The 25751-nt window shown below is 34.2% G+C and overlaps 1 protein-coding gene across 2 annotated transcripts; it reads right to left on the reverse strand.

Annotated features, from left to right (window-relative positions):
• Positions 1-4494: 4494 nt before the first annotated feature.
• On the reverse strand, positions 4495-25745 carry LOC138320778 (uncharacterized). 2 transcript variants are annotated; one of them, XM_069263993.1, is made up of 12 exons: positions 25605-25745; positions 24450-24652; positions 22965-23214; positions 22676-22846; positions 19862-20049; positions 19136-19295; positions 18367-18478; positions 16588-16738; positions 15311-15455; positions 14088-14259; positions 5710-5900; positions 4495-4702 (listed from the first exon to the last, which is right to left on the reverse strand). In XM_069263993.1, the coding sequence occupies exons 2-12, from the start codon at positions 24633-24635 to the stop codon at positions 4620-4622; spliced, it is 1809 nt and encodes a 602-aa protein (XP_069120094.1). In that variant the 5' UTR covers positions 24636-24652; positions 25605-25745; the 3' UTR covers positions 4495-4619. The 2 variants fall into 2 exon arrangements, with proteins under 2 accessions (XP_069120094.1, XP_069120102.1); XM_069264001.1 differs by lacking the exon at positions 25605-25745 and adding an exon at positions 25312-25566.
• Between the last annotated feature and the right edge of the window lie 6 nt (positions 25746-25751).

Raw genomic sequence — 25751 nt, forward strand, 5'->3', positions numbered from 1 at the left:
TAGTGACTATGCGGTATTTATTAGTAATGAAATAACTACAAGCAGAGGCTCACAGCCTTAGATTGCACCCTTCAAAAATACAGCCCACATTCTTTAAGTTAATTATATTCATTTTATGGATTTTTATTTTAGAAAATGTTAACCGGATTTATAATGATGTGCTAAACATGATGGAGTTTGATAAAGCATGTGCCTTGAATGTGAGGTGCTGGGTTTCATATTTTTAAGTGCCATAATAACCATGTTTAATTCGCACCACTCATTTTGAAAGTGCTTTTATAATAATAAGATCTGACATTGACGCAAGTATTTTGTTATAATAATAATACTGTTCGTATAATGAAGATAAAATATTGCATCATATCCCTACTTTAGAAAGAATTTTAACAGCGAATTTGTATGAATTCACTAAATATGATGTTTAATATGTTTTGAAGACGAACCGAAATACACGAGGCAGTTAGTTCTTATGTATTATTCACAACAGTTTATATATATATAAAGCTATTGTTTTATATATATATCCATAATATTGGTCGTATATGAATGGTCCATATCGACATATCGACAAATGTGAACGATAATAGTCAACGTACGTATGAGACGTCAGGATTCGAGAACATCGTGACAATATAGAAGCCTCCGCTGCATTTTTGACATCACATTTTGACGTTGTCATTCTTCGAATTGTAGGTTGTTCTAAAAAGTTAAGTTTTGTAGTTTTACTTCTATCAAATTTCCATTCAATTATTAACCGCGAACGATAATCTTCATAAACATGCTTTGAAGAGGAAAATCTTAGAATTTAGTGACCATGAAAGAAAATTACTTCTAAACATAGCGTGTTTCCACATATTGTACACGAGATAGCTTATTTTTAGTTCCTATTGGCATAAAACTTTCCTTCGTTAACACAATGCTATCCCATGCCTTAAGGTTAAAATGATTGACGGATTCACTGTGAAATTTTGGTATGTAAGTCATTTCAGAAACACTAAACCAATTTATTTTCACATATTTTGGCATTATTTCGTAGGAAATCAAATTAACGGGGAAAAAACATGTATAAAGAAAAGGTTACACAACCAGTGTTTCTTGGTATGGAATTTATTCCACCCGGGTGAGCTATTATTTAAAAGTTACAAAAGAAGCGAGTGTCTTTATTAACTTTAAAAAAATAACTTACAAGTGTGGAATAAATTCCATATCCAACAACCACGAGTCGTGTGACCTGTTTCTACCACAATTATATCCGCTTTTAGCCGATAGATATACGACGAAGTACGCTATCCAACAGCAGTTTTGGCGTCAAGCGGCGATCACGGCATAGCTTCGTCACTCGATTATTGATGACGTTGACAAATGATGACATGACACTGAGAAATAAGTAGGTCGGCTAAAGTTCACGGTGTCAGCCAATCAGAATGCGTACAGAGTTTATACCACGTGTTGTATAAACAAATTGTTAATCAATAGCTGCATCGTTTATTTGATACCATGCGAGTTGAATAATGTCGACTATTGCGGTAGAAGCGTATATATTTGATATGCATAACATATTGTCAGTTAGAGCCCTTGATTATGAATTAATGTATTTGTGAATATGTTGAAGACGCGAAATATTGTATACGCAAATATAATGTCGCCACAGTACCTGGCATTGAAAGGGCGTACTTTGTATTTACACGTTAGTTAATTGAAATTCATTTAACTAAGATATAAAATGTAAAATTTTGCAGTGCATTTATGAATTCAATTATGTGACCGGGTGGGGTGCGTTGCCCGGTGTCTTCAGTGAAATAGCAATATAAAAATGGCAAGAGTTCCACTATACAAGAAGACACAACACGAATATACCACAGTCTCCTAAAACACGGACCACACACGCCTTACATACTAAACTCTGCATATATGGAAGGCCGTCCTTATACGACCCAGAATGTTAATAGGACGTTAATTAATTAAACGAACAAATTGTTGAATGCGTGTAATAAATGCAATTGTAGAATTATACTTGAATTAACATAAAATTTCAACATGTTCTTACGAAACTAAATGTACACCTGAAAAGAATAATAAAAAAGCCATTTTAAGCTATTGTTTGTTAGCTTATTAAAGATGATATTTATTGACGTGATCCAATTACTAATGTAGATGGTAGTGTTTATGACCAAATACACGTGTGTGTGATACTATATGGACAATTGCGGAACATCAGAGGGAAGTGATTGTCCCTTAAATACACAATTCGCTTTCATATGTGTTCGTTTCAAGGTAGATCCGCAAAACAACATAACTAGTTTAAATTGTGGAGAAATCGTGCGTAATTAAGTCTTAAATATAATTGTTTTTATAAAAATAAAAATATAGATTCAAATTATACAAATATATACGAAATAGATATAAAAATATATCTATAGTATAATTCTCCTTAACTTATCCTCAAGGCACAGGAAAGCTGATCGAATGGACTTGCCGGGAAATAACAATATGTTGCCTTACTAATGATGTATGAGTCATCGGAAATCGTCGAAATCGGAATGCTGAGCGGACGTGGGTGGAACATGTTGGCTAGAATTTCCACAGCTTGCAGAATAAGAAGCAATTAAACCGAGCTACGTCAATTAATTCCAAGTTTTAGCGACACTTATTTTACTTTCCTCTAATTCCCTTACATATTCTGCTAGGTCTAAATTGAAATATATTATGATGAATTGAAACGCAATAGTGCATATATATTTGGGAATTTATTACCAACAGCGGATGCACAAGTTTTTAAATACTTTGACGGCATTATTGAATTATATCTCAAATATGTTCTGTTGAAAACTTAATGGATCGTCATTATTGTTGATTACGTAAGAGAATAGAGGCAGGATACGTGAAGTTAATGGTAAATAATGGATTTGCATTTAACAAATATCTATATGACATAAATGATTCCTTAGTTTTGCAGCAAAACATTTTTTTTAAAAAAACTAATATGTTATATATTATGATGAATAAGAACGCAGAAAGGCTGCAAACATTTGTTATCTAATGAAAAATTACATTGCTATGCCGGCAATTTTATACAGTCGCTTTTCTTCGCTGAAGCAATGACATTTAATAATTGAATAACTATGGGATTTTTACTTATAACGTTATTTCATTTTACATAAAGCTTCATTCACATGCAAACACAAAGAAGAAATGACTCTTTATTGAGTTTGTATAGTTTAGTGCAGAGAGGCGATCACCATCATTTTTCCTATGCACAGTCAATGTCCCATTTTAACGACTGTTGAAATATTAAGATGCCAAAACCCCTGTTTCGGTGTTTATGGGAAACTTGAATGAATTTGTAGCTGAATCTATTGACCTTCATTAATCTTACTTTGATGGATCACGCTCGTTTACGAATACTCGTTTTTTTCTGAATTAGCGGATCAAAAAGTCAGAACCCTTTGGACTCAAGGTATGTCGCCGGCTAATTACTTTCATTTAATAGTCTTAACGTACTTGAGGAGAAGTTTTTTGTTAGGTCAAGCGAAAAGAGTCATTTATGACAGTCTGTCAGTGCATTCCGTCACATTCGTCTCGATTTTTCCTTATTGTCACCAATATATATAGATTATATCTGTTATTCCAGTTTTCTGATGAATTGTAATAAAACACTATTAACTCCATTAATAACCAGAAAAAAACATTTTGGCGTTTTAGTAAATATATCTATATACACAACGAGCCTTGTCTCATTATACAAACAAATCTTGGTAGTTCAAAGGATTTTAAATTTCTTATGAATAAATAAATGATGAAAAATACTGTTATGATGCAAAATGTCAAACACTGACCCCTAATTATAATGCTAAAGCACTGAATCTGTACAATATTGTGAAAAACAAAATACAAACAAAATGTAAGTGATAAACATATTGCTTTTCTGGACAAATAGCATTCGTTTACCAATTACTTCATTAAAGTAAACACTAGTATTGTCAATATGTAAACATTCATATTTATCAGACAGCCAATCAGAAAGCTTTTAGTTTCGCTTATCGTGTATATGGTCAGAACGGTGAAATACCTGTAAAATCACACGTATTTGGAAATCGCTATATTCAATTCACAAAAATCAAACGCACCACCATATGACTTTAATTACATTTTCAACTTTGGTGTGAACTACCACATAAAAAAACTATACTAAAAAAGATAAGTCATAGGAAAACTTTTATATTTCAGCAGACGATAACCTTAATTAAATGACATTGGCTGGTAATAGGACGTTTAGGCCAGTCAACCAATCAACCAACAGATTATTTTCATTGTTTAATGTTTAAATGGTATTCGGTGGTGAATCTGTTTTCTGCTGAGATGTGATTAAACACTTGTTAACTCGGTCAATCACTGCAAACAAAATTAGTGTTACAAACAACTGGTGCTCGGCCATGCCTCATCCATCACCCAACGCATTGTGCAACGTAACAAAAGATAACGCAGTATCAAAAATAACGAGACGCGGCCATTTTATTTTTTGTCTGACCTGTAGTGCAGTTATGAGTTAATTGTGAGAGCTAAATGACAAAGCTTTAGGATCGGCGATAGTTTATCTCGTATCTCTGACAGCCTTCCTGTCAATGGCGATGCCTTTTACGATGCTTGCATCGGAGTGTAGGAGCCGCCGGCAGATCGTGCTGTAGCGCAAAGTGCACCAATCCTGAAATCAGAAAGTAAATCAGTGAACATTTATAGTTTTTATTTTATTTTATGATATTCCTCATCAGATATTTCCTGTCGTAAATAACATCCGAATTGTTTGCCATCGATTGCGTCAGGCAATCTAGAGACGGAGAGGGATACTCTTGTGAATTGTATAACGTCTTTGAGCGTTATCAGTAGTCCTCAGATCTCCAAGGCTGCGATAAATCTCCTATCAGGAATAAAGGAGAGTAGACATTAATGAGTGATAATTCAAATACAGTGCTAGGGAGACTAAAACATTGGTGTACTTTTCCTGTAATCTAGAAAATGATCTGACATTTATAAAACAACAGGTAATTTCTCATCATTAAAGAGACTGATAACTCCGATTTATTATTATCTTCATACAAATAATGAAACAAGATGTGAACAAGAACCTACATTAATCACTAAGATATCATAAAAGCGTATGACTGATGGAATATACTGGAAACTTCAGAAGTGTTTGATTATATTGTTGCAAATTACAAATTTTGAATAAAAAATACTCTCACATGGACAGTCAGTGTATACTGAATATAATGTTTGCGAAAATTATTTTTTGCATTCATGCATTGTATGTTTCGAACAAATAAACCTTTACTTTTTTATTGATACAGGTATAAGTCGCCATATTCCAATAAACAATTGAACTTGTTGTTGGGGCCTGTCATGATTGTAATGTATTTGGCTAATTAAAATATTATTAAAAACATTTTATTTGATATGCCTATACCATTATGGAGAGTGTTCAATTAATCCTCTTCTTACATAGCCATGTGTTTCTAATTGTAACATATATAACTAGTATTATATAAAGGTAAGAAATCACCTTCACGGATGTAGTGTTTATCGATACAATATGTCGACGTAACACATCGATTATGACGTCGTTATAATTTTGACGTCACTTTAATGTAGCAATACATATCATACACCGTTTAATGGCAGCCCGGCCAGTTATGCGGTAAATAAATGACTTACCTGCTAACGCTGATTGAAATCCACTATTGTAATCACAAGCGACTTCGTTCTTCACATAGTCCTTCCTGTCATCAGTATAGTCGTCATGGCGACCTGGTCCACCAACTAAGGCACCATACAGAATGTGCGGATTCGGTGAATGTGAATCGAACGCGTCCCAGTCGCACGTGGCTGGAGGACTTGGACATGAACTACAAAGTCAAAGTCTAAGTTAAATACCTTCATAAAAAGAAATGCCATACTTTTTATATATTGTACTTCTTCATCTAAGGGCAACAACCGATTTTAAACAAACGGATAGTATAAGTAAATGCCGAGTGTTTCAGGTGTTCTGACGTATACCCGCTAGACATCTACATCTGGTTTTCAAGTTCGAAACCCACGTCCTGTAATGATACCTCCTTAGCTGTCATTGGCGTTCAGAATACACTCATTAATGCTAGGTTTACATTATGTTCCCGGCGACCACGGTCGCCCCGTTTGCCCGAAACGTTGTGCGCCGTAGAATTTTGGCTATTTTTGTCTCTGTATTCAAGTTGAGCTAGGTCTTGTGAAGTTTTGTCACGGTCTTTTACGGATAACGTGATGGACCGTGGATATAGGGGAAAGAGTTGTTCCCGGACGTTAAAGGTACACTACGGCTTTAGCACGGTCTATCAAGGATACCAATACGTTCTCTCTAGGCCTGTTACGATCTGATGAGGTCTGCTACGTGTCACACGTTTTGATCAAACTCCGATACGTTTTTCACGGTCCACCAAGGCTTACTAGGGATGAAAGTCTGTTGCCGGGCTTTTTCGGAGCAAATGAAACAATATCTATTGCCGAATATGTCATTTCAAACACGTTTTGATTACAAAATGCGTTAAAAGAATGAAAATATTAACTATATTTGGTATAGATATATAATTATTATAGCCAAATGTTTCTATGCAAATATTTTTTTCTGTAATGGTTCTCACTTAATCTGCCTTCTGCAATAATAGTTTTGGTATAATTTGATGATTTAAATTTGTTTTATAATGACTATTTCTATTTATTTATACAAATAATTCCATGAAGTAGTGAATATGTACCAGGTCAGGCAATGATACTCCATCATATATTGCTTGCAACGTAAGACCTAATAAGACGTAACATGCCGTATCACGTCGGGCTTTCAACCGCTACAAGCCGTTATGTGCCTTGACAGAACGCATCGAAACGGCTATCATCCACCTTGGCTTGCCGTCAAAACCTTGACAAACCTGAATAAAACGACAGAAAACGTGCAGCCAATCTGCATCAACCGTGATAAAACGTGGAAAAAACGCAGCAGAACGTCACAAAACTTGAAATCATTGTGAGATTCCGGGAACGAGATTGCTGCCCGTTCCACCACGGACCGACTGGAAGTTTTGTTACGGCCTCATACGCACTGTTTCGTTTTGTTACGTCAACCCCGTTTTATTACGTCCTGTGGCGTTCACCATCTGTACCGTGACTGCCGTGGCAAATTTTTTGACAGTTTAAAAATCTAGCACGGCACCCACGGTAACCACGGCCGCTCACGTTTGTCTATCACGTCCTTTTGCGTTGTCTCACGTTGTCTTGCGGTCACCAAGTTTTGTCCACGGTGGTCTGAAACGGGGCTGCCGTGGCCGCCGGGAACATAGTGTAAACCTAGCACTAACTTGGATATGGTACTTTTATCAACTAAAACTGTAGTTGTAGCGGTTTTTTTTATTAGATTATCACGTAGATGTACATATGATATATGTCAGAGAATTAAAGGATAAAAAATTATCTTAAATAATATTAAAATAATGATGAAGTTCAATTGTAGATAAAATGAATAAAATAAAACGCTGCTAATTTCTCGTTGATTTACAGCGTCACGAATAAAAACCTCGAATTAACGACAAAACACTAGATCACACACGTTATAGAACCGTCTTTCATTGACCTTAGTTATTGCCCGGACATCAGTCAGAATAATCTTGAACCATATCTACCCTGAAGGAAGCACTTACAATGTATGGACGTCATAACGAGAGTTATCTTCGTAAAAGATCTAAGAATATCTTATTATTTTGCTGTGTTTGTATTGGCGAATAACGATTTTCAAATTGTAACATGTTAATCAGCGACAGTATAGCTAGTGTGATAGCATACAGTTTTAGGAATAAGTCAGTGGAACAATATTCAGGATAGTGATACATATGAAACGAAAAAGATATTATCGGTTCTTTAAATACCATATTTGCCAACGAGTCGTCAGGTAAAACAATGCGCTGTTACATCTTCTATATTTCTCATGGACTGCGGAAATTGCGCTCTCTAGGCTGGGTATGATTAATGCCGTGCTGCTGTCATTCGGATTAAAAGATTACCAACATGATTGAAGATTTTGCACGATTGGTAATCTTATTGGTAGGGACTTCTTAGTAATATAGACTTGTAATCACAGACAACGAAACGGAGATAATAGATACACAGCGAGACGTGCTGGCCCAGTCAAATCAGCATCTTAGACAACACCGTTGCTTCATCTAGACAACCGAGTTAATGTCATTCAGATTTATCTCAGATATATGGAGGTAAATACATTTCCAGGAAAAAACCCTCAGGCGAAAATGATTTGCGTAAGTGCGATAGATGATTAACTCTTGTGAGATTGTAATAAGGATAAGATTAAAGATGGCTTGGTACTCTTCCTTGAATGGTTCGAATTGAATAAAGAAACGTTTGTCAGAATCAATCGTTCTCAAAATGAGAAGTAAATCATCAGTTATACATTCACAGATATATTAGTTTTGATTATATTAAGTTGTAATGATACGCGAACGTTTCTACTATCTTATTATATATACTTGTTCTGCTGACGTCAAAATGTATGCTCTAATTATTTTAACGTGAAATCTCAAACTCGGTTGGTTTATTCAATGACGCGGTGTGATTGGATTTGAGCTACCATTGATTCCCGCTAAACGGAAATACATGCATTATTATTGGAAAATAACATTTTTTAAAACCTTTTCAAAATGAACTTGGCTTATTCCGATATTGTATTTTGAAGTTGTTTATACGATAATTACTGCTAGGGATTCTACATGTCTTCCCATAAATGTTATTTAGAATAACAACAACATTTGTCATTAATTACATTTAAGTGCAAAAATTCCTGAAGGGCGTTGAATGCTTTAGAGATAATGTTTTGGTTCTGTGTACTCCATATTTAATAAATGATAAAAAGACTATTAGCAGTCAGCAGAAATACGTTTATTTACTTCTACATTGAGTCATTAAACCTTTCATTCAACTGGCGGTAACTGTATAATCTATTATTTCAGTTAACAGCTGATAAATATTAAGCAAAATATACGTCAATTATGTACGTATATCGTCAAGCCTATGAGAGTTGCATATAAGTTAATCAACGGATATAGAAATTTGCTTACGTTATTTAATGTTGTTAAAAAGTACGTTTGCAAGATGTTTAAGCACAATGACCCTCGTGGCATGTATCTTTTTCTATGAAGTAGCGTCTATCATACAGGTCTAGTGTACGTGTTATATAATCGTTTTGATTCCTTAACGAGAAGCAGACCTGTTAACCTCTGATGACATGACCAGGTAAGTTCATACATTGAATGGAGCAGCATGACTTAGAAGCTATTTTGCAGTGTTTCAAAGGAACATTCAATCGAATATCAAATTACCTCATATAGAAAATAAAATTAATTTAAACCATATTATGTGGGTATCAATTGCAAGACTTCCAAGGACTACTTTGGATATTTAAATTATCACTTCGAACAAATTTTTTCTTGGTAGTTATTCCTTGCAAATACACTGTATGCCCTTCAATTCAAGATTCAATACAAACAATAACAGTTTTGCAGTTATTTAAAAAAATCAAAAGATGTGGAACAAAGTAGATTTTTTCCCTTTTACCAATACACGATCTCTTTAATACTCTTATCAGCATTTATCACTCGTAAAGAAAATTAAAAAGAAATCTATCAAAGACAAATAAAGAAAAACAGTTTTACATTGACGATGATATACATTTGTAGATATAATCTGAGTCTGGACGAAATAATATTTTACCAAACCATCCATTCAAACATGGACAGCATTAAATGTGTGCCAAAAAGTATTGGCAACAGCAAATATGAAATATAATTTGCTCTTCATTGAAAAGACAATTTAAAATAATTTAACATGGCCAGCGTTCCTTCTAAAATGATATAAATAGTACCAACGGAAATTTCATATTGTATGCCTTGGGAAAGGCACCCATCGTCAACAAAAATCTCGTAGTTAATATATTGTATTGGACATTACATATATCTTACATAATTTCGGAGAGGAGAGGCGTTGCTTCTTGAAATTGAATATCCTCGACCTATTTCTTACTGTGTTAACTGAATGCGTGAAATCTATCTCTCTGTATCTATCTGTAATTTGTATCATTATTTTGTTCCACAACGGAATCTTATATTATCTTTAATCATAGTATTTACTCATGACAGCACAAATGGCGATGACAATCAGAAAGATAAAAATATTGTTCTTGAATAATGTTACTCTTTTCAGCCATTATCAAATGACTCAATTAATTAGAATTCATCCAACTGGGAAATCAGAATTATAAAAAAGCTTTAAAAAAGAAGTGAATGTGGAAATTATTTCTCTTTAAGTGAAGGGGCGCTGTTAAATGTTTCCATTGTAAGAGTGCAAAGTCAATTCATTGCATACGCCTACTCATAATTAAAGGCACCGAATGGAATTATACCGTCGTTCAACAGAGCTAATGTAAAAATAATGACATTTAAAACCTGCACTATCATTTGATTGCACATAAGAACCCAAAGGGTTCCTTTTAAATAGGAACGATACAATATGTCGGATAGGTAATTCACCTGTGAAGGATGAATTGTTATTGATCATTTAAGTTCTTGTTAATGAGATATTGCATACATTTTTCGATTTCATTTTTTTCTTTCAGCATATCAGTCTTACAGCATTGTACATCATTTTCAGCATGAAAAATATAACAGTTATAACACAGCGTAAAATGAGTACCAACAAGGCTCATTTTTAATTTTCTTTCATTTTTTTTTTATTTTTTACGTAGATATAATTCGCAACGTTTTCGTTTCAAAGTCTTGACAACATTATCGCTATTAACGTCAATACTATCGTCATACTCATTCTTGTCATTGTTCTCATCCATATCATCAATCGTTATCCTCATTGTCTTTTCTTATTCATCTACACTTTGTTCATATAATTCAGATTCTGAATCAAAGGGTTTATTACTTTCATAATGAAGCAGGTGAACAATATGTAACCATACGTTTCCCACAAGTAAATGTATTAGTCTTCTCCTGTTCTTGAAGCAAGTGTTGTTAACGAAAAGTACATTTATTCAGGGCAGGCTTTAGCAGTCATTATAGTTGATTATGTAATGCATATAAATAAGCGATATATAATGGAAACGATAATGAACTAAAATTGTGGTACTGCCCGGCAAAATTTTAAATTACACTTAAAAGTCTTGCATTAATGCATTTATGAACGCATCACCACATGTTAACATCAATACACTTGTGATTATCTGTACTTTTAGGGCACCGATTGCAATGTTCTTCGAATGATGTATTGAAATCCCAGTTCATCAAATTATAAGAAAGCGTATATGCAGACTTAATCATATAACAAAAGGAAAACTAAGTTAATCCAAAAGATTATCTGTGTGAATGAGATTTTGAAACTGGAGACATACCACTGATTCCAGGAAATAATTCTTCAAAGCATCTTCGCACATCTAAATGGGATCTCGTAATGGGCTTTCCGTGTTAACTAAATAATTTTTAGTGTTTAACTATCCGTGAAGTGATAATGGCTACGTGAAAAGATAGCGACATCTCCAGCACAAAAATGGGGGAAATAAAGGAATCTGTCGGAGCTGATTTTTAAAACAATTATTCGTTTGTTTACTCTGGATTTAAGATAATGGACATAGATTTTACGTGAATAAATCAAATATCAATAATATGGAACGGTGTTTAATAGGGAAGTCTGCGATAATGTGAAGTATGATAAAATAATAACAAAAACCACTGTCTTCCATACAAGTTTGTCACCACCTCAGGTATGCGCAAATACTGTAATAGCTATCAAAACAATAAAATCAAAACTAATCTTGTTGATCGTTTCAATATTTTCCCCATCCTTTTAATAAAAAAACCACTAAACATTTTAAAAGTAAAACAAAATAAATCACTTATATTTAGACAATAAACAACTGATGATGTATACTTGTTCTGTGATTCATGTTTCAGTAAAATAGAACTATAAACAGGCGTCCTACTATTACACCACAAGCATACTGCAGCCTCTCAAAGTTAGTACAAATGACCTTCTGTAAATTACCAGGAACATCATCATTAATACGTAATAATAATATGGTGGTTTATTTCGGCCATATCGAGCTGTCGCATTGGCAACCCCGCCATACGACAGTGCGACAATGTGCCATGCGCAGAGCGACAATTTCGCAAAGCGAAAAGTGACAGTGCGACAAATGAGTCAAACGAAGGAAACATTGTGATATGGCCGATATCAGCCACAATATAAACTGATAATGTGCATTCCTTGTCTGAGCTAAAGTAATTAATCAAGGCCTCAAAAGCGAATTATATATCTGAACGCATAAGGAGATATGTATGTGTTCATTAATTTCTAAGCGTATAATGTGTTAATAACCTTAGTCAGTGAAAGTAGGTCATAAATATAATAATGCTAGAATTAAGTTAATGAAGTCTTGTTGTTACACCGTGATTATCATTAATTACGACTTGTAGAGGTGTACCCATCAGTATCGTAAATTCTTTGTATGTCCATGCATAAACAATTTTAATAGTTTACTGCATAATTTGCCAAATGTTTGAAGAATTAGTACGAGTGCGAGCGAGCATTTACACTAGTTTCCTCTCATTGACCATGATAAGTGTATTTCGTGTTCATTTAATTGTGGAATATATATATATTTTAAATTGGTTAATTGAACATTTGAATCTATTTGATAAATTTCGTAAAATTTAATCTGTCTAATATTTTTCTCGAAAAAATCCCAAATACAGATATTCCAGCCTCCTCTCTCTACAATTATCTTTGTAAAATTTGACATAACCAGAATCACCAACCCGTCTTAGAATGCATTGCAGTTCCCCAAACTCGTATTATCTATATTAATGCAATCTGGTGGTTAGTCTTCGCTGATCATGTAAACAATCTGATGGAACTTCAGAACATTTCCTTCTCCATTGTCCAAATTACCAACAAAAATAAATCTGTGTTTTAGAAATCTACCCAATGACTATCATGTTAACATTTCACTCTGTGGTAACCCTAATGCAATACAACATTTTGATACGGTTTAAAATATCATTAGTCGCTCAAAAGGTATTGTGAATAGAAATGTATCCATCAGTACTATTTTATTGCTCATCTCAAAATTGATCTTATCTCTATTCGTATATTAATGATATACTCAAACTAATATTGTGTTTATTAAGATGACCGACTTCGCCTTATCAACAAATCTCTCGTTTACGTATGGTTGAAAAATAAAAAATAATTTTCCATTACCCAATTCAAGCAAACCCTTCGTTTTCCCTACCCCAGCACCGTAGCACTGATAACTTTTAGTTAATTAGTACTGTCCAATTGCCTATGTGTTAAATATATATATGGGGACGGATTAATAAAGGTATATTTACTTGTTTCTGAATACAACCTCTCATGACATTCTTATTTACACCTGTGGTATCTGGTTGACATCGCATCATGACTCGAAGATGCCATGTTTCGAAGCATCTCTCCTACAAAACGAGTTTGACAACTTCCGAACGCAGGAATTGTGTAACCAAGTTAAGTGGCCCTTCCCCCCACCCCCGATATCTTTATAAAAATATTGTATTACGTACTAACTTCTAATTTAATCATAGTTCTTTTAAAAGAAAAATATCTTTATCTTTTAGTGTGTTTCATTTGTAGATTTAACAAATACTTTTGTCATATTCAAATTTTTTGATGTTTTGTAATATTTATTGATTTTTCGTGTGGTGACGTTTAACGCGTAGACAGAGCATTAGGCTTCTTGTTACATATATGACTTAGTATGTGCAGCAGAAATCTTCCATTATAGCGATATATTAAAGTCTTCGTAGATGATTCTAACTGAAAAAATCGTGAGTTTTCAACCAAATACTCTAGATTGACGACCATGCAATCGGTTTGCCATCAGTCCTATCAACTAAATCTATCATGACTCAACCCTATTGCTAAATGTTGTATCAAGGAGTAAATGTGAGTCCGTTACCTACCTGCCCACGTGGTGAGGCTTGACAGGGTAGTGAGAGCCGAATCCTATCTCGTAGCTGAAGTTATGATTGTTGTCCCCGAGGGCGTAGTCGATCTGTGACAGAGCCCACGTCTTGTATTCGTCCCCGCCAATTCCATCCTCCGCGGCCATCAGAGCCACGAAGGCAGCATTAGCTGATATGAAAATACCAAAGCTATCTAAGAGATTTTAGATAAAACCAACATAAAATATTAATATTATCATTATTTCACTTGAAGGTTATCCTTGTATAGGACGTTTTGATAATCACTGATGATGCGTTAAGTTCGTTTTAGCAGTTAAGTGCATTTTGCACGATTCAGAGAACACTTGTACATGATTCTGCTTTACGATTTATATCAAATTTCAAACCTCTTGTGATGGTTAATAAAAGTATAAGCGTTTATTTTGATATTTACCAATAAAAATAGATACTATAATTTTTGAATCACTTTGAACCATATCACATGACAATGTGTACAAATATATATGTTTAAAATATTATTTCAAAATTTCTCTTGAGGTTTCAAAAAATAGGGAGTGAAGTTAAAGGCATGTTTAATTAAAGTAATATCATTTCTTTTGATATTGACCGATAAAATAGATGAATTTTTTTCTTATCCATCACTTTTGAATCACTTTGAAGCATACCACATGACAAAGTGTACCAACATATATGTTTAAGATAAAATCACAAAATCTCTCTTGGGGTTTCAAAAAATAAAAAGTTCAGTTAAAGCCAAAAAGCAATGTGTCTTCCTCGAACAAACATCAAAAAATGAAATGCTTCACACAGTTGTTTTTTGTCTTAGCACCATGGAGACTTAAAATTGAAAAATCGAACACAACGCTAAGTATAGGTTTAGAAAAATATCTACTACTGATAAAGTAATTTTTACTAAGAAACAAGTGTTCAGAATTTAGAAAAGGGGATGAATGAGTTCACACCTGGCTCTGCTCGCTATGTTTGACAACGGATTGGAATTGGATAATATTCCAAGGAAAACTCTAGTATGGCTATATCAAGGAGACTCAATTCAGAAATATGGTGTACAGTCGCTGAACATAGATTTCCCTCTCTGCATTTATGCTCAACAAAGAGGGAAAGTTTGAATAAAAAAAAAGAAAAAACATAAACAACTTGAAGTACCTTGAAGGTAAATTTAAGCTCCATTTGACTACCAATTATATAGGTTTATCTGATACCTGCAAATGCCAGAGATCCCCACTTTGCCCTGAAGACGAGGCCGCACGGTGTGTAAGGGACAGTTCCACCAGGCATGTAACTGTGTAGGAAGTTCTGGACACTTGTTTTGTACCGAGTATCTCCCGTTAACTCCCACAGTAGGATCTGAAGCAGATTGGTGTCAGTATTGGCAGAGTTATCTGTTCTTGTGGATAGATAATCATCATTGCATCATGTTCGTGTGGTTGTAAAGTTATATTTTTTCTGATTTTTTAAATTTAAGACCAAATATTGTGATCGTATGATTTTCTTCATATTTTTCAATCGCGAAGTAATCACGTCAAAATCGGTACCTCCCCCAAGGGGGAATGTAAAGGCGGAATATAGTAATCGTATATTGCTTTTTTTAATAATTTCACTCACAGAGTAATGACATCGCAATCGATACCTGCCCCCAAAGGGTAATGTAAAGACGGGATACTGTGATCATTATGATTTATGAGAAAGTTATCAATGACGCAGTGGAAATTTTATTTTTTGATGAAGGAGACTCTTACGTTATTTGATTTGTACATAGAAACTGATGTAGGCGATACCGGCGATATGCAGATATTTCGTTCGTGTATAACAGTTGAGATAAAAGCGTAATTATTTCAATATGTCAAAATAAACTGGAAACTGCTGTTCTAATCTTATTTCACGATAGGTAGGTGGTTTCAGCTGAGAGTATCAAGTGTACATTTTATCGATGGTCATTGTGAATAACTCATATTTTCTTGGAGGCTATTATTCATAAGATTATTGTAATGGAATATTCTTATTTCTGTAATTATTTTTACCCAATACGAAAGTAAGACGTTTGTTAGTCTGAGACTAATTGACAATTAATACTATTATAAATAACTTTTGATTATCATGTAAATATTTAAGGAGGGAATGGAAGGTATATATCTTCCATTACTTTCATCCAAAGCTACGGAAGTATTGCATATATAACGCAATGAAACAAATAAGTATTCCAGACTTTCATAATTGGTTTAAAAACTAATAAACAGCTGCTTACGATGGATTGCAGCAAATTATTTTTAATTGTTTGATCGCTAATCGTAATGCTGTAAGCCGCTTTATGGACTCACAGAAAATATCTTTTGATTCCGATATGTCTGTAAATCATTTGTTATTCCACAAACTCAAGGTTAATATCGTTATGTAATACATCATATGTTGTTGTTACATAATATCACTAAAATCAATTAGTATCCTTGGTATTAGGATGATACATGGAGACGCTACCTACCTGACAGGATATTTGTTTATCGTCCCAGGAGAGACCATAGGCTGTGTCAGAGTCGTAGAAATGTTTAGCGTCATTGAGATAATGAGTCTGGTTTGTTGCTTTGTACAGCCAGGCAGCGGCAGTACAAAGTTCGTCCTCATACCCACTGGATCTATAAACATTCGTAATTCCTTTTGTGTTTTGTAATTTTTGACGTTAGGACGTTAAATACTCAAACAAACATTACTACATTACACAAGTCTTAAGCATTTTACCTTCTGTCCCTATTACATGATCGTAAAAGGCGACTAAATTTAGGATATTGTCTTTTCTCTCCTCCCTAACAACCATTATTCATCATAACGTCTCCCTTAACATGACCTCACTTTTGGTCTTCTGTTGAGCGCTCGCGCCAGTGAGGTAGGCTCTGGATTATGTCCCCTGGTAGAGACACACCATAGTCTATACAACAGTGGTAGTTTCTGCTTCAGTGATATAACAGTATAATAAGAGCAAATGTTCCAATATACAAGAGGACACAACACGAATATACCGCAGTCTCCCAAAACACACACTATGCAATTTATACACACTACACATTGCATACATAGGAGGCCGTCATTACATTGCCCTGGTTGCCAATAGGACGTTAATTAAACAAACAAATCCCTCTTTAAAACGACAAGCAAGGTAACGAGGTGCGATATTTCCATACCTATCTTCATTAATTCGTTCATAATCAAAATGATTAAATGCTGACGTATTCGTTTTGTTGCCGAAAAAAAAATATTTTAAAATGTTCCCTTCGTTGGTGGTATATTGAAAGAATGTATTTTTACTTTACATAATTCAAGAGACAACTACTTAAATATCGTTTCTACCTCATCCGTATCAACTATAGCCGTAAGCAAGGTAAACTTGAAAAAAATGTAATACGCAATACCACAACTCTGATGTCCCATACGGAATCAATTTCTGTCATAATCAGACGTTTAACGAGTTCAGATCTCTTTGTGATATTTATCATGTATTATATCTACAATTTAGTTCGGGTTACAGTTCCTCACAATTCCTACCCTTCCTTATAAACGGTAATAAACAACAATATATAATTGGCAGGAGCAATGTTGCCCCAAATGATATTTTAGTTTTATAACATTACACTGGCTTTTCATTAGAATATTTATAAGCATGCCCCCTTCATCAAACCTTAATTTACCGCCTCTTCAAATATAATACATTTTATTTTTTGATGTTTTTACTTTATCAAACCATCAATTGGTTTTGCTCATGGAAAACATGAAAAAAATCATGTTATGGAATAACTTATATTCCTCAAACACTGATGAAAATACAAATCCGCAGTACATAATGAACGATCCATTTATTTTTTTTTTCAAAATTTAATATATATATATTATATATATATCAAATGCGACATGCTGTTTTCATCAACGTGCTCTGTCAATTTAATAATAAAGAATTATCAAAAATATGGACGAAAACATAATTTTCCAATTGACCCTTAAAACAACCAATATACGCACTGTACGTAATATTTTTGTTGTTTTATGGTAATCACAATATAAATATAGGTATGCCAAATATTGATGCATTACTCTGATTTGGCGAAGATAATTCAACTGCTTGTTGAAATCCGATGTGCGTTTGCTTTGAACCACAAACTTGCAATGAAAATGACACGCAATTGCTCTTTGACGACTTTGTCAAATTAAATTTGATTATACTAATAAAATATTAGCATGCATTTTTGCACAGAACACAATTGCTTCAACTTACGCATAAAATTCATTTGCATCTGGAACACTGTCAGAGTATTTCCCCCTATGAGCTTTGGCAAATGCATAGAGGGATTTACTAGCTGTCAAAAGCTGTATTGAATAGGCGGAGTCTGAAAGCAGAATAAGAACCTTTAAATACTTCAGAAATTCAAAATGTTCGTATATTAACAAAGACAATAAACACCGAAGACTTCAAATCCTCATGAGTGATGCTATAGATCCATTTTTACAACAAAAACTAAAACTCAATCCATTTTTACAACAAAAACTAAAACTCAAAAGTTTTGTGCTACTTTATACCTATGCGTAATGATACGAGTGACATATAAACCAGTAATGAATTTTTCTCCTGAAATATGATGTGCATGATATACATATTTCAAAGTTTCAGAAAAATATTGAGATGTATGTGTACGTAAATTAACTATTAAAATGGGTTAAAAGCGCGTTTACTGACAATATTTGCGTCGACGTCAATTAACTTGTATCAGCGAATTACTCTGAAGCAGTCAACAAGTGCATGATACAAACCATAATGCACTGAACAAACTAAAACTATTTTCTTTACACAAATCCTGGTAATTCAAATTTAATTTTCATACCAAATTATTCAATAAAGTTTCTGACAATTCTTTCGTGATTGTTCAAAATCTCATTTTGACACTTGGTTTCTTGAGATTATATTATATACATCATTCAGACGGCTTTTCTGTTGACATTTGAGATCACGTAGATGTAATTCGAAATGACCTTCACTGAGACAGTACCTTTTGATTTAAACGCGATCGATCCCGCCGCCATGGCTGCCGCTGTCTCTCCAGCCACGTCACTTCCGGGATGCCGCGCATTGACTTTGTACGTCGGTCTATTTGGATTCATGTCTTCCGCTCTGCCCCAGTAGTCATGTCCGGCATGTCCATTACCGCACTGTAAATAGGCACGTTGTTGTGGAACATTTAAAGTCACTCGACACGTAACTAAATAATGTACGAGCAAATACAAGATAAAAATCAGTTGGTGTGGATGATAAGGTTGGTCAAATATATATCGAGGCATGATTGAGTGTTAGAGTGCAGAAATATTGTCATGGCGTCTGTCGGTACCATGCAATTGTACAAAGAAATAAATGTAAAAATAAATGTAAATATTATATCATTGCCTCTGTCGGTATCATGTAGTTGACACATGATACAAAGGATGTGTTAGAGTGCAGAGATATTGTCATGGCGTCTGTCGGTACCATGCAATTGTACAAAGAAATAAATGTATATATTATATTATTGCCTCTGTCGGTATCATGTAGTTGACACAAGATACAAAGGAAAGTTGTAGTGCAAAGATGTCACAAATTTCCGTGACTGTTCCCAAATGCAGGCATATTGCAAAATGCCAACGAGTAGAGATGGCATGAGGTATAGCTAAGTTGATCAATGAAGCCACAAACAGGGAATACGACCTGCATACATACATTTAAAATTAACGCCGTGACCAACCTGAACGTAATATGTATTGGTGTTTGGTTTCCAACACTTAAGGAAGTAGTCCAGTGGCCATTTGACGCTGTCATACATATTGTCAAGTTGTCCGGCTGCTTGGTAGGCGTCCGGCCAACGAACGAGGCCCCATACTAACAGGGTGGTGGTTGATGCCATTGGAAAATTAAACTTTATTAGATCACCAGCTAAAACAATAAAAAAAACATTCTAGATACCAGAAAAAATCAAATATAGATGAATGAATGTCATTAAAATGCGAGTTGGTATTGTTGCTAGGTCTCTTCTCTAGTCCTTTGAAAGTATGTTTCAGTGAAGAAGTACTATTAAAGTACAGCGTGTTCAGTATATCAAGACATAACACATTCATACTGTTGTCTACCAAAGTACAAGGACTCAACACATTGTCTTATACAGGTGAGGTTGACCTTAAATAACCTCCTACCCTAACGTGTTCTAATCAATTTCTTTCATCTGTTGCCGTATTTAATATTTAACTATTAACATGACTTTTGAAGGTGCAATAAGTCATCGTAGAAAATTACTTGTTATGCAAAAAAAAAAAAAAAAAAAAAAAGTCAGACAGCGGTTTATGACATATATCTGTACCCGACACGATGTCAATCATATACAGGGCACGTGTAGAATCTCATAGATTAATTTGACATTTTACTATCATTCAGGGATAGGTCTCGTAACCAGGATATTTTTGTTTTATTCTAACACTTGTTTTAAGATGGATATATGCACTTTTAAGGTAATCGATTGTCGATTGTGATGCTATTTCATATACCTGATAGTCATTATTGTTTTGTGTGAAAAAAATAATAGAGTATTATAATGAGAATTTAACACTTTAACAGATAACTAAAATCCCAGAGAATGAACACCTAGGTGATTCGTGGTGCGGAAATGTCATATTACTGTACGGTTACACAATCCATCGGTGGCATGAGTTTCAAGATAGATGTCGGAAATTATTTCTGAAAAAAAAGAACTCTGGTGCACAAGTCTTGCAGCTAGCGTATGATATTTCCAATTGCCTGTTGACCATTTAACCTTCTTTCTACATAAGGTCTGGGAAAAAAGGGAAAAAAATCAGTTCGAAAACTATTTTTAGGGATCGTGAGATGAAGGTTACAGGTATTATTCTAACAACCTACCTGCAGCGAAGATAATGCAAAAGTGTTGATAATGGGCAACAAGACTGACGCACATTACAATATTTGTATTAACCTCTCAAACTCATTCAGTAATGGTGACCGATTCAAAACTAGAAATTGCAAATCTAGCATTGGCGAAAATGTGCAAGTAATAAAGGAGAGACTTTGAATTAATTTTGTAACCTCCACCCACACTACTAGTGAACAATAGTCCTATATGCCTCTTGATCTTGTTTTTGCACATATTTGTCTCCTGAAGTTTTTTTTTCTAATTTATACTGTTAGCTTACTGAATAATAGTCAACTAAAAGCTTGAAATGGTTTCCATTAGAAGTTTCCCATCCGTAATTTATTCTCACAAAATAAGAAGAACAAAAGTTTGAAATTTGAAAATTACAATACATATGTTTTAATTTTTCAAAGTAAAATATGAGTTCAAAATAAATTCTATATTTGCCTCTACAGTGCAGTACAATGAGAGAGTAGTCATTTTTTTAATAAGCCTAACTGTGAATTACTATTTCCTTCCACATTTTACAGCGATACTAGAAATTATTAAGATGCTTCTTCAGATGTGTTTTCATTTAAACATACAGCAAAAAAGCTATATTAAATTACATAAATTAAGTATTGTTGCAAATGCCTATAAAGGGCGCCATGGGTGTTTGAACGTGCATTTGAACGATTTTCGCAGCTTATTTCATTAAGCTTAAATAGATTACTGAAGAAAAAATTACATATCAAAATCTCATATGTAGCATTAAGGATGTGGCCCAATTTTTCTGTATTAAACTTTATTTTCTCATATGGATTTTTGGAAAGAGAGGTTCATACCATGTAAGAAAAAGGAAGAAAACATATTTCAATGTGCTCGTTTTGCAGCTAGTGTGATTCAATGATAAGTATTTGACAATGTATTGGATTTTATGATAATTTTTCAGTTTTGGACGTGAACACGAACTATAAAATCCACATTATCCTAGTGAGTTGTTTGATATGTATACGGATGTGTGCAGAATTTAATGAACCTTTGACTTCTTTAAAGAAATAGCAGTTATGTCTAATAAAGTTCTTTTTTTTCCTCATAAAGGAAAAGAAGCTACTCCTTCCGCTTAATTTGGCGCTTCAAAATGCACCATTTCAGCCGGGTTTGTTTTCAAATTTAACCATGTATAGAAAAAGTTTTGGTATCAAACTTTGAAAATATTTGGCAAATCATAGATCAATTGGAAAAAGGAAAGGGTTCGAGTGGTAACTTTATTTTCAATATTTTAGTGAACAAAATAAAGGTGCTCAAAATACCTTAAAATACAAGAATAAAGAGAATTAATGCTTAATATTTCAATTACATTGAATCTAGTAAAGAATTACAGCAAAATATAGCCCGATGCAGCTAAAACTGCTATCGCAATAATGATTTTTAAGTAAAAATATGGTAGTTTTATTTGCTCTTTTCAAAGACACATTTTCAAATTGATGTCATCTCCATTTATAAAAAAAATCTGCAAACAGTAGATTTCTAATGTTTTGGAAAATGTGTAAATGGCAACTTGCTACTGATATTGAAAAATGCATATTTAAAAAAGTCTTTAACTCCCGGTTGAGACGAAGTTTCAACAAGATGGAAACATCAGAGTTGTTGATAACCCACCGTCATACCAGCCTCCCGTCAGATCTGTGTGTACGTCTTGCCCATCCTGTAGTGCGGAGTCTCCCCGCCAAGGTATGGGGTTATCTGCCGGAAGTTTGCCCGATCGCTGCGCAGCATAAAACAATATCGATAATCGCATCGCTTCGGCGTAATCGTATTTGATGTTGAGAGCTGCAAACAGGATGAAATCAAAGCAACGAGTAACAGATATATGTTCTAAGTAAAGTAATAAAGTGTGTAATCATAAAGAAAATTTCGATACTTCGAAAATGAAGAACACATGATTTACCATGTACATTCTGGTTCGTTGGTGACTGGGTGGTTGACACTGCTGCTGTAGCCGGGGTCGTCACGTGACTTCCGCCCAGTGTTACCTCGGTGACGGTAACAGTTCCGGTTGGGGCCTGATCGTCTAGAATCATACCAGTGAAGTCCACAGTCAGTGAGCTATGTGCTGTAAGGTTTCCATCCCATCGAACATTCTGAACGACGTAATGGCGATAATCGCTGCTTGACGACAACACTATGGCTTTAAAAATCTGTAAAACATACAATGATTTGAACATCTCATTCGTATATATAATTATTAGCGGCTCCAGGTATCCCAGCCGAGTTATCATACAGTTACTCCTTTACTACAAGTCTGGACTCGAGAATCGAAAACATCTGTTCGAGGTTTTCAATTGCATGAAGACCATGGTATCATCGAGGGGACATCGATGGAGATAATTGTATACAAGATATAAAGCAAAATAAGTTGAAGAGAAATCATTATCATTTGCAAAGATTTTTATCAAATCATTAAACAAAACTATAAAAATTGCTTCTTAATTTATAACCAATAGTGTACATTGATCTCATTCTTTTATTAAATCCAGAAGATACAGATACGATATGTTGTATTATTCTAAGCTAACGCTTATCCTCATTTATCATAATAATATTCCGCTTAACTCTCCCTAACCATAATTAGAGTAATTGTTTTGCTTTAAGAGTAATATAATGTCTTTTTCATGAAAGTGTAAGATCCTGGCTTATCCCAAACTGTGATTAATAGTGACAGGCTCCTCTTTTGTTTTATATTATATGGATTTAAGAAACACTAATGCTCTCATTTTCTTCTCCTTCGAGGATATTTATGGCAGTGAAGCCTTTGTACCGATCAGTAAAATATACCGCACGGTATCCAAAAATAATAACTTTTCTCAAATTAATAAGTTTCGTAAGATATATGTATACCAATTCGTGTAAGAATAACGACATTGCATACACAAAAAACGAGCTATATGTTTGTTATTTCCGTTGGACGAGTAATAAATTGATATTAAAGAAGTATATTTCATACATTTCTGTCTCTGTATCTTATTTTTAATAATTCCGGAATGATAAATGCTCAGAAAGATAATAATTAGCTTGTATTACGTATTTATAGACGTCATTGAATTAGACAACGTACAATTAGTTGTGAGTAGGAATCGAATAACTTGAGGCTGAGTTCTAGATACAGAGGCAGACAATGCTTTACCCTGACATCAAATGGAATATACACTTATGCATGTATTGCCAGATATCATGAGAACAAATCATGATTCAAGCACATGATATTAATGTCTTACCAATATCTTCAAAAGGTGTTCAATTACGGAAGCATCGTGTGAGATAAGATATCGCGCGACAGGTTTAAAATTAGAAAGAACGATTGTCATTTTTTTAATCAATGTAGTTTATGTTACAAAAGATGACCGATCTTGTACTTTATTCAGCGCATACGTACCTGGAGACTTTGAACTGCCTTACTGAAGGCCAGGTGAGCGGTCCAACCAATGATTTGATGGTCGGTGTGGATCGTGAAGCTGCCATGGAAACCACCATCCCAGGAATTGTGGATCTGAACTTGGTCTCCAATGGCTTCGTTTGGAGTTACCACCAAAATACAGGTTACCACAAGTATCGACAACATTTGTCGGTAGTGCGAGTCTAGAGAATGGCATAAAATGATAATAGGAAAATCATTTAGAGATACTTAAACATTGAGTTTGTCTTACATGTATGTGTTACAAGCATTGAAATAGTCAGACAAAGAAGATTAAGTAATTTAAGCTTTATTACATAAATCTACCAAAGTGGTGTTTTTGTTGTCTTGGAGCTGTTGCATAACAGTTGTGTTTGATTTGAGTTTGTACTTAGATAGTACATAGTTCTGCCGGAAGCTAATGACCTTTCAACTACAGTTAGGTATTGCACTTTCCAAAGTACCTATAAAGTACAGTTTGTCTCTGAATTACACTCTTCAGTACCAGTGACTGGCCGTTTTTGTTAACCCTAGTCTTGTTAACTTTTGGTTTTATTAGTTCAACGTTACATTAACAACAATGCCATGTAAGGACGTGTCAGGTTTGTTGGCGGAATAAAGCCGGATTACCCGGAAAAAACAGCGATCAGCTGTATATTCGTATTGTTTCTCCTTGTGATAGTGGACTAGATCATTTTAACAAATATCCCTCTTGTACGATTATACATTGATAACAAAGCACACATACAACAATGCTGAATCTAAAAGGGCAATAAAACATATATTAAAAAATATTTGCTTTTACAATAAACATCTATTAAATCATTTCTTAAAATATACATACCTGTTGCATTGTTAGACAATATCGAATTAAACGAATCTAACTGAGCGACGATTCCCTTCGTACCAATGACAGGATATTAAATCCAGTTTAACACATCCATACGTATCAGTCAATATATTGTTTGCACGTGTTGTTGTTTACGGGGTGAATACTAATATGCTTACAAACATATCTGTACAAATAAAGCAAATATTGATAATGGACAGTGCGAACAATACGTAAGCCTGCAGATAAACGTTGTGAAAGCTTTCAATTATCTACGTCAATACATCGTCTTGTAATGTTCTACTTACCTTTAGGGCAGAAGACAGCCAGTACAATGGTGTCCACTTTAACTTTAACTTAAATCTTCTGATTATAAATAGGACCTGTAAGTCTGTACTCCCCAAACAAAGTCGGACAACTGTCGCACGGCAGTGTTCTACATGTCTTTATCTTAG

This window comes from Argopecten irradians, chromosome 1, assembly GCF_041381155.1.
Source record: "Argopecten irradians isolate NY chromosome 1, Ai_NY, whole genome shotgun sequence".
Lineage (NCBI taxonomy): Eukaryota > Metazoa > Mollusca > Bivalvia > Pectinida > Pectinidae > Argopecten > Argopecten irradians.